Source organism: Culex pipiens, chromosome 2 (assembly GCF_016801865.2).
Source record: "Culex pipiens pallens isolate TS chromosome 2, TS_CPP_V2, whole genome shotgun sequence".
In the NCBI taxonomy this organism is placed as follows: domain Eukaryota; kingdom Metazoa; phylum Arthropoda; class Insecta; order Diptera; family Culicidae; genus Culex; species Culex pipiens.
The window spans coordinates 29,486,440-29,496,817 of record NC_068938.1 but is presented as its reverse complement, the minus strand read 5'-3'; the positions used below and the strand labels follow the sequence as shown (position 1 = coordinate 29,496,817).

At 36.4% G+C, this 10,378-nt stretch overlaps 2 protein-coding genes across 3 annotated transcripts; one reads left to right on the top strand and one right to left on the bottom strand.

Annotated features, from left to right (window-relative positions):
• Nucleotides 1-2,674: 2,674 nt before the first annotated feature.
• On the top strand, nucleotides 2,675-8,894 carry LOC120421989 (DNA-directed RNA polymerase III subunit RPC2-like). 2 transcript variants are annotated; one of them, XM_052708347.1, is made up of 3 exons: nucleotides 2,675-2,725; nucleotides 2,778-3,818; nucleotides 6,408-8,894. In XM_052708347.1, exons 2-3 carry the CDS (start codon nucleotides 2,835-2,837, stop codon nucleotides 8,826-8,828), a joined length of 3,405 nt encoding a protein of 1,134 aa, XP_052564307.1. In that variant the 5' UTR covers nucleotides 2,675-2,725; nucleotides 2,778-2,834; the 3' UTR covers nucleotides 8,829-8,894. The 2 variants fall into 2 exon arrangements, with proteins under 2 accessions (XP_052564307.1, XP_052564308.1); XM_052708348.1 differs by having other exon boundaries at nucleotides 2,692-2,725; nucleotides 2,784-3,818.
• On the bottom strand, nucleotides 8,892-9,997 carry LOC120421990 (metaxin-2-like). Its single transcript, XM_039585304.2, has 3 exons — nucleotides 9,861-9,997; nucleotides 9,161-9,749; nucleotides 8,892-9,103 (listed from the first exon to the last, which is right to left on the bottom strand). The coding sequence occupies exons 1-3, from the start codon at nucleotides 9,901-9,903 to the stop codon at nucleotides 8,950-8,952; spliced, it is 786 nt and encodes a 261-aa protein (XP_039441238.1). The 5' UTR covers nucleotides 9,904-9,997; the 3' UTR covers nucleotides 8,892-8,949.
• Between the last annotated feature and the right edge of the window lie 381 nt (nucleotides 9,998-10,378).

Below are 10,378 nucleotides of genomic sequence, written 5' to 3'. Positions count from 1 at the left end.
TATGTATCGTAACTTTCGAATCATCGAAAAAATCTATTTCCAATTCTAAATCTGTGATATTCAAATAAATAAAAATTAACAATGTAATCGTCTTGAAAAAAGAAATATTAAAAATATAAATTACCGATTTTTTTTTAATTATGAAGACTCTAAACTTTGTAAACGCTACAAAATAAAAAAAAAGTTAAATTTTTATTTTTTTGATATTGAAGGAATTTACATGAATAAAAAAAAATACAAAACTTATAACATTTATAAAATTGAGAAAAAAAACATGTTAAATTTAGAAGAAATACCTTAAAAAAATCGAAAAACGAGATTAAAAAAACTCGTTTTTAAAAGAAAGATTAAATTTACAAGCGCAAGATATTCAGCATTTGTTTCTTTGTCATTTTTGATTTGTAAATAGTGTGTTTATGAAAATATTTTTCAGTCAGCTGGGAATATTTTCTTCACTTTTCATTTAAGATATAAAACATAGAAAGATTAGAAAATTTTAATGTCTAACACACTTATTATTGTACATTGAACAAAAAAATGAGCAATAAAAATTCAATAATTTTATTTTTCTCAAAATACGAAATTACAAAAACAAAGTTATTTTTTAAATTTAATTATGTAAGAAATATAAAATGGAAAAAAAATATAATTTAGGAATAAAAAACAATTCTTAAATTATTAAATTCTTAAATTCTTAAATTCTTAAATTCCTAAAATCTTTAAATTCTTAAATTCTTAAATTCTTAAATTTTGGAATTCTTAAATTCTGGAATTCTTAAATTCTGGAATTCTTAAATTCTTAAATTCTTAAATTCTTAAATTCTTACATTCTTACAATCTTTAATTCTTTAATTCTTAAATTCTTAAATTTGTACATTCTTAAATTCTTTAATTCTTTTATTCTTTAATTCTTAAATTCTTAAATTCTTAAATTCTTAAATTCTTAAATTCTTAAATTCTTAAATTCTTTTATTCTTAAATTCTTAAATTCTTAAATTCTTAAATTCTTAAATTCTTAAGGGTGCACAGCAACCAAGGAAGTTGTTATCTTCTTATTCCAAAATTGTCAAACTTACGGACCCAATCCTGCAAGAATCTGATTGTAAAAATAGTCAAACTTTGTTTTAAATAACTACGAAGATAGTAATTTAGGGGATGAATAAAAAATTATATTGATAGTTCCCGTAGTATTGAAGATACTAAAATGTCTGTAACAGAAATCTGGGTGCAAAAGCTATGGTTGATGTGTACCGTTAAATTCTTAAATTCTTAAATTCTTAAATTCTTAAATCCTTAAATTCTTAAATTCTTAAATTCTTAAATTCTTAAATTCTCAATTTCTCAAATTCTTAAATTCTTAAATTCTTAATTTCTTAAATTCTTAAATTCTTAAATTCTTAAATTCTTAAATTCTTAAATTCTTAAATTCTTAAATTCTTAAATTCTTAAATTCTTAAATTCTTAAATTCTTAAATTCTTAAATTCTTAAATTCTTAAATTCTTAAATTCTTAAATTCTTAAATTCTTAAATTCTTAAATTCTTAAATTCTTGAATTCTTAAATTCTTAATTTCTTAGCTTCTTAAATTCTTAAATTATTAAATTCTTAAATTCTCAAATTCTTAAATTGAAATATTAAAATCACCTAAATTAAAAAATGTTTATAATTTGAAAAAAAAATCTATTATAAAATGTCGTTTTATTTGTATTTGTAGTCATATTTAAGGTTTTCAGACCCAAATAATGAGACAAATATAAAATTTAATGATTCGATTATTCGGAGTAAAATTTTGGTGATGATCTAGATTTTAAAATATTAAAATTAATTACATTTCTTAATTTGGCATTAGAATTATTTAAAAAAATGTCCTGCAATTTTTTTATTTCAGAAATTTTCAATTCTTATTTTTAAAATGATTTTTTTTATTGTCGTATGCTTAATTTTCTAAATTTCCAAAGTTTTGAATTTAACAATTTTTGAATTATTATTTTTATTTTTTTATTGTTCGAGATCTAGAATATTTCTTGACTTTTTTTTGATAAGGTCCTATAAACAAATGTAAACATTGAGTGTATCCCTTTCACACCTTATGTCAAAGTCCATCGGAGTAAGCGGGATACACTCAATGTTTACTTTTGTTTATAGGACCTTATCAAAAAAAAGTCAAGATTTGAATTTGCATATTCAAATAACCTGATAAAAAGTTCTAGAGTTTTTTTTTTAAAAGGTCCTATAAGCTTTTGTCTTTCATATGTTTATAGGACCTAATCAAAAAAAAGTCTGGAGTTGTAAACTAACAGGCTCTCGTCACAAATAAACAATCACAACAATTACATTTTTTTTATTTATTGTAATTTTCAGTCGCATTTAAATAAGCAAATCCAAATTATTTGATTTTTCCATCAAAGCATATGTACAGTCCAGCTTAGATTATCCGAAGGCCTTGGCAAAATTTCACTTCGGATAATCGAATCAAGAAAAAAAAATTTTTTCGTTGTGTTGTGTTTTGGTTGTGTTAGCTTTAGTTTGCCCTTATTAAAGGATCATTCCAAATCAAGCAAACCGTCTGTTCGGTCACCATCTGTGACCCCCTCAATTTTACCCATTTCGTCAGCATTTCCCGTCAAACGTGCACTCGCATGCGCGAGCAAGCTGTCAAACTGTATCGCATGCGATCAAAACAAAAGTCGGTGCGTACGCGAGCCGCATGGTTCTCATTTTCGTCGTAAAGTTAAATTGATTTTCTGATAAAATTAGCAATTTAAAGTGTGTAAAAGTTACAGGAAATGAAAGCTCTTTAATTGCTGGTTGTGGCAAGATACAATTTTCCGAAAATGGGTCTCAACGAGAAGGACTGGGATGCGGGCAGCAAAAACTTGAAAAAGGTGCAGAAAACGCTGGAGGACAAATGGAAGCTGGTGCCGGCGTTCCTGCAGATCAAGGGTCTGGTCAAGCAGCACATCGATTCGTTCAACTACTTCATCAACGTGGACATCAAGAACATTGTGCGGGCGAACGACGAGGTCAAGAGCGATGCCGATCCGTGCTTTTACCTGAAGTATCTGAACGTGGCCATCGGGATGCCGGACGTGGAGGAGGGCTTTAACAATACCAAGTCGACGACGCCGCACGAGTGCCGGCTGCGGGACATGACGTACGCGGCGCCGATCACGGTGGACATTGAGTACACGCGGGGCACGCAGCGGGTAGTGCGGAATGGGTTGTTGATTGGGCGGATGCCGATTATGCTGCGGTCGTCGAATTGTGTGCTCAGTGGGAAGTCCGAGTACGAGCTGTCGAAGGTGAACGAGTGTCCGCTGGATCCGGGCGGTTACTTTGTGATTCGTGGGACGGAGAAGGTGATTTTGATTCAGGAGCAGGTTTCCTGGAACAAGATGCTGACGGAGGATTACAACAACGTGATCCAGTGCCAGGTGACGAGTTCGACGCACGAGAAGAAGTCGCGGACGATTCTGCTGTCAAAGCATGGCAAGTACTACCTGAAGCACAACTCGATGACGGAGGAGATTCCGGTGGCGATCATTTTTAAGGCGATGGGCATTGCGTCGGATCAGGAGATTATGCAGCTGGTGGGGATCGATACGGAGACGCAGAAGCGGCTGGCGCCGTCGCTGTTGGAGGCGGCGAACCACAAGGTTTACACCCAGCAGCGTGCGTTGGAGTACATGGGATCGAAGTTGATTGCGAAGCGGTTCACGACGGCGGCCACGAAGTACAAAACGACGGCGGATGAGGCGCGGGATTTGCTGGCGACGACGATTTTGGCGCACGTCCCGGTTAACAACTTTAACTTTCAGGTGAGGTCTTGGTTGTTGAATAGAAGTTCATGGTAATTATTTCAAGATTTCTCAATAGTAAGAAAACGATCTACCTTTGACAAATTACGATATCGAGAAATTACAATCGAAGTTTCATTATCAAGAATTCTCGGTCGTGTGTCTAGAAATTATAATCGAAATTTGTAAAAGCATTTTTTATATTTATAAAAAAGCTCAAAAAAAAAAAAAGAAATAAAAAAATAAAAATATATTAAAAACCTTGAAGGAAATCAAAAATTTAAAAATATTAAGAATTACTTTCTTTTTTAAATCTAATTCTTTGAAATGCAAAAGAAAAAAAAAATACAAAAACAAATAAAAAAGGGCCCCCTTCTTCAAAATCGGCCCGAAAAATCAGGGGGCAAAACATTGCTTTTCAAAGAACATCAAAATCTAATGAGAATAGAAGTCTAAACAACTGAAAACTACTTAAAATGCAGTTTTCTCCGTTTATAATCACATTATGCATGTTTTTTTGCCCGATTCAAAATATTTTGAAGTTTTGTGAATTTAAATGTATCGCAAAATATGTTTTTTGTTCGGTGCTTAAATATTTTAAAAACTAATCTGCCGTTCTACGCATACTTGTCCCATGTTCAAAAAAGTGCAACTGAGAAAAACGCGATTGAAATTTTTCGTCCGTTTTTTGTGTTTCTACGCATAATTGTCCCGTGAGTCCCTATTCACCCCATAAGTCCCTAATCATCCCAGTTAGCAGTTTATCACTCTTATTTGTAATCCTCTTGCTATACAATAGGTAAACCAGACACAATACGTCGTAAAACTGATAAATTCGTGATAGAAAATACTTGGTGGGACAATTATGCGTAGAAGTACAACGATGGGACAAACAGACTTGGTGTTGTTTTCAATGAGTTTCCGAATTAAGTACTAGATTTTATGTGTTTTTCGAAAAGTAAACGTCGAACTAAACCTAAAAATGATAAAAAAGTCAAAATCGACCAAAAATGACATGGGACAATTATGCGTAGAACGGCAGTAATGATTGCAAAAAAAACTGTCTAAAATTATTTTCTTGCACTTTTTTTTTAATTTTCGAGGTTTTTTTTAAAATTTGATACAGATTTCAAATTTTTAAAATAAAAAAGGATTAAAATTTAGAAAACTGTACCAAAAATAAAAATAAAAATTTTCTGGTTTTTTTTAACTCTGTAAATTTTCTTAAAATGTTACAGATTTTAAAATTTTACCTGTTTGACAAATTTTATTTTTTTTACGAATTTTACAAATTCTACAAGTTTTACAAATTTTATAAATTTTACAAGTTTAACAAATATTATTTTTTTTACAAATTTTACAAGTTTTACAAATTTTACACTTTTTTACAAATTTTACAAATTGTATAAATTTTACAAATTTCATAAATTTCACAAATTTTACAAATTTTTTAAATTTTACAAACTTTACAAATTTTACAAATTTTACAAATTTTTCAAATTTTACAAATTTTTAAAATTTTTCAAATTTTTCAAATTCTTCAAATTTTACAAATTTTACAAATTTTAAAAATTTTACAAATTTTACAAATTTTACAAATTTTACAAATTTTACAAATTTTACAAATTCTACAAATTTTACAAATTTTACAAATTTTACAAATTTTACAAATTTTACAAATTTTTCAAATTTTTCAAATTTTACAAATTTTACAAATTTTACAAATTTTACAAATTTTACAATTTTTACAATTTTTACAAATTTTACAAATTTTACAAATTTTACAAATTTTACAAATTTTACAAATTTTACAAATTTTACAAATTTCACAATTTGACAAATTTTACAATTTTTACAAATTTTACAAATTTTAGAAATTTTACTAATGTGACAATTTTTACAAATTGTACAAATTTTACAAATTTTACAAATTTTACAAATTTTACAAATTTTACAAATTTTACAAATTTTACAAATTTTACATATTTTACAAATTTTACAAATTTTACAAATTTTACAAATTTTACAAATTTTACAAATTTTACAAATTTTACAAATTTTACAAATTTTACAAATTTTACAAATTTTACAAATTTTACAAATTTTACAAATTTTACAAATTTTACAAATTTTACAAATTTTACAAATTTTACAAATTTTATAAATTTTACATATTTTAGTAATTTAACAAATTTCGTAAATTTTTAAATCTGAAAAAATACTGATTTTAGAATTTTTAGGAATTAAAAAAAAATAAGTGATAGAATTTTTGGAAATTTTAGAAATTAAAAAAAAATATTTTTTTTTTAATATATTTTTTTTTAATTATTTTTTAAATTTTAACTAAAAGAAATTTCAGAATGTTTTTATTAGAATTGAGTTTTTTTAATTTTAGAAATAAAAAAAAACCCAATTTTTTTTGGAAATTAAGAAAATTTTAAAAACCTTAGTAATAAAAAAAAATATTTTTCGTTAATATTCTTAGTTTTTGTTTTTTTATTATTTTTATAAATTTTATAAATTTAGAACTTGTTGAATTTTGAAGAAATGTATTGTTTTTAGAAATTTTATTCTTGGTTGTTTGTGACTAAAAATTACTATCCCCCGCAGGTCAAAGCGATCTACGTGGCGCTGATGATCCGGCGCGTGATGGCCGCCGAGCTGGACCGGTCGGCGGTGGACGATCGCGACTACTACGGCAACAAGCGGCTCGAGCTGGCCGGTTCGCTGCTGTCGCTGATGTTCGAGGACCTGTTCAAGCGTTTTAACTGGGAGCTGAAGATGATCGCCGACAAGAACATTCCGAAGATCAAGGCGGCCCAGTTTGACATTGTGAAGCACATGCGGGCGGCGTTGATCTCGACGGGGTTGGAGACGGCGATTTCGACGGGGAATTGGACGATCAAGCGGTTTAAAATGGAGCGAGCGGGAGTGACACAGGTGTTGTCGCGGTTGAGCTACATTTCGGCGCTCGGGATGATGACCCGGGTGAACTCGCAGTTTGAGAAGACGCGGAAGGTGTCGGGGCCGCGATCGCTGCAGCCGAGCCAGTGGGGAATGCTGTGTCCGTCGGATACGCCCGAGGGTGAGGCTTGCGGGTTGGTGAAGAATTTGGCGCTGATGACGCACATTACGACGGAGGTGGACGAGGAACCTGTGATCAGGTTGGCTTACAATTCTGGGGTGGAGGATATTCGCTTGCTTGGAGGGGAGACGATCAACAATCCGAAGGTGTTTATGGTGTTCATCAACGGTAACATTTTGGGGGTGACGATCATGTACAAGCGGCTGGTGGAGGTGTTCCGGATGATGCGTAGGAAGGGGTTGATTGGGTCTTTTGTGTCGATTCATACGTCGTTTTCTCAACGCTGCGTTTACATTCACACGGATGGGGGGAGATTGTGCCGGCCGTACATAATCGTTCAGAACGGACAACCGTTGGTGAAGCAGGAGCACATTGAGCAGTTGAAGTTGGGCTTGCGCAAGTTTGACGACTTTTTGCACGACGGGTTGATTGAATATCTGGACGTGAACGAAGAGAATGATTCGTTCATCGCGTATCAGGAGCTTGATATTGATGCGGAGAAGACGACCCACCTGGAGATTGAACCGTTCACGTTGTTGGGAGTTTGCGCTGGGTTGGTTCCGTATCCGCACCACAACCAGAGTCCCCGTAACACGTACCAGTGCGCTATGGGCAAGCAAGCGATGGGAATTATCGGGTACAACCAGAAGAACCGGATCGACACGCTGATGTACAACATTGTCTACCCGCAAACGCCGATGGTGCGCTCGCGGACGATCGAGTTGACCAACTTTGACAAGCTTCCGGCCGGGCAGAACGCCACGGTCGCCGTTATGAGCTACTCCGGGTACGATATTGAAGACGCGTTGATCCTGAACAAGGCCTCGATCGATCGCGGCTACGGACGCTGTCTGGTGTACAAAAACAGCAAGTGCACCATCAAACGGTACAGCAATCAGACCTTCGATCGCATCATGGGTCCCATGAAGGACTCGCTCACCAACAAGATCATCTTCCGGCACGAGTGTCTCGACACGGACGGAATCATCTCACCTGGCGAGAAGGTCTCGTCCAAACAGACCATGGTCAACAAGGAAATGCCCGCCGTCAAGTCCATCAACCCGATCGAGCAGAAAGAGTCCGGCCAGCAGCCGATCGCGTACAGCGGCGTCCCGATCACGTACAAGGGCACGGAACCGAGCTACATCGAAAAGGTCATGGTTTCGACGAACAACGACGAAGAGTTCCTCGTCAAGATCCTGCTGCGTCAAACTCGCCGTCCGGAGATTGGCGACAAGTTCAGCTCGCGCCACGGCCAAAAAGGCGTCACCGGACTGATCGTCGAGCAGGAAGATCTGCCCTTCAACGATTTTGGCATGTCGCCGGACATGGTCATGAACCCGCACGGCTTCCCGTCCCGTATGACGGTCGGCAAAACGCTCGAACTGCTCGGCAGCAAAGCTGGCGTCCTCGAGGGCAAATTCCACTACGGAACCGCTTTCGGCGGCTCCAAATGCCAAGATCTACAGGACGAACTGTTCAAGAACGGATTCAACTACCTCGGCAAGGACGTCTTTTACTCCGGAATCACCGGCGAACCGCTCGAGGCGTACATCTACTCCGGTCCCGTCTACTACCAGAAGCTCAAGCACATGGTGCAGGACAAGATGCACGCCCGTGCCCGAGGTCCACGCGCCGTCCTCACCCGTCAACCGACGCAAGGTCGTAGCCGCGAGGGAGGTCTCCGGCTGGGCGAGATGGAACGCGACTGTCTGATTTCGTACGGCGCCTCGATGCTGATCATGGAGCGGCTCATGATCTCGTCGGACGCGTTCGACGTGGACGTTTGCAACGTGTGCGGCCGGCTGGCGTACTCCTCGTGGTGCCACAACTGCCGCTCGTCGGCCAGCGTGTCCAAGATTTCGATGCCGTACGCGTGCAAGCTGCTGTTCCAGGAGCTGACCAGCATGAACATCGTGCCGCGGCTGAAGCTGCAGAATTACTAAGGTATGTCTCTATTTATCGTTTTTTTCTCTTTTAAATTTGTCCAGAAATAAAACTACTTGAAGTCAGCTGAAGGCAGATTTAATCTTCCGAAACTTCCTGGCTATAAATGCTATTAGATTATTAAACGCGCTTGAAGTACTTCTCCTCAATGTTCTTGCAAAACTGCGTCAAGTTTCGGTACTTGTTGATCGTAACGGCAAGCACATTGTTCGGCAAAGTCATCGTGAAAATGCTAAACAAATGGCCAAAAACCAGGGCATCCAGTTCCGTTGGTCTAAAACGAAAATATCCGTTAAAATCAAACAAATTCAAAATATGACATCCAACCCACTTCTTCCCGTAAAAGTACGGCTTATCGTCCAGCCGATAGCTCAACGACTGGCACAGCTTATCCACCCGATCCGTAACCTCCTCCTGGGTCAGCTTCAGAAACTCCGCCACTCCCAGCTGCCTCCTCACGGCTAGCTGCTTACGCCAGTTCTGAATATAGTTCAACGGAAACGGATACACCGACCCATTCCGCGCCCGCGTCACCTTCTCCAGCACCTCCTTATCAACCCAGCTAACATACTGCTCCGCGTTCGTAAAAATCTGCTCCACCAGGCAGAGGTGCGCCCGCATGTCGTCCTTCTCCTCCGGCGCCAGTTCCGCCGTCAGCGAGTGGCCCTTCAGCTCGACGAAGCTCAGAATGTGTTCGAACTCGGCGTACGTGTAGTTTTCGACGCGCAGCACCGGCAGTTTGGTGCGCTTGCCGCCTGGGGACATGAACTCGGAGTTGGCGCGCAGTTCGACGGTGAAGGGCAGGTCCAGCATGGTTAGATAGGTGCGGACCCCGAGGCAGCTGGCGTTTTCCGCGAGGAGGATCTGCTCCTCCTCGTACGGTTGGTAGAGGAAGGCTTTTTGGGGCCACGGTTGAGATGCTGGAAGGATGTTGTCCATTAGAAGAAATCGTTTTGTGAATTTGCCAAATAGTTCAAGCTGTCAACCATCTCCACAAATTTATTATTATTTGTTGCTGAGATTACTCTTACCAATGGTTTCATTCTTCAAATACTCGCTGGTAATTGCACTCATTTTATCGGTTTAATTTTTGGTTTGGAGAAGATTGGTAAAAATAAAAAATCTTTTTTTCGAAAAATTATTGCGTTCTGGTCTGATTCTGGGTGAAACACAAACAAAATTACATCATTCAACTGACAGCTGGAGTTTGTTATGATTGCAAAGCATTTTGACAGTTTGCGCATGTGCGTACACGCTTGTCGAGGAATGCTGACAAATTTACTAAAATTTATCTAAAAATCAAAGGTATCAGGAAAAGAGAATTTGCTTGATTTTCATACGAACATCATTATTGGAGCTGTTTGAAATAATTTGATATTTAGTGACAAAACCTTGGACAAAACCCGTAACTTTTAAAACATAGAGAAGTACAGGTGAACAAATTTGCTCGCGAAAAAATTTGTCTGTTTTTCTAGCAAAAAAAAACATATTTTACTACATTTAAAAAAATGTAAATTCCAATTTGAAATCAAAAAGTACTTTACAGATA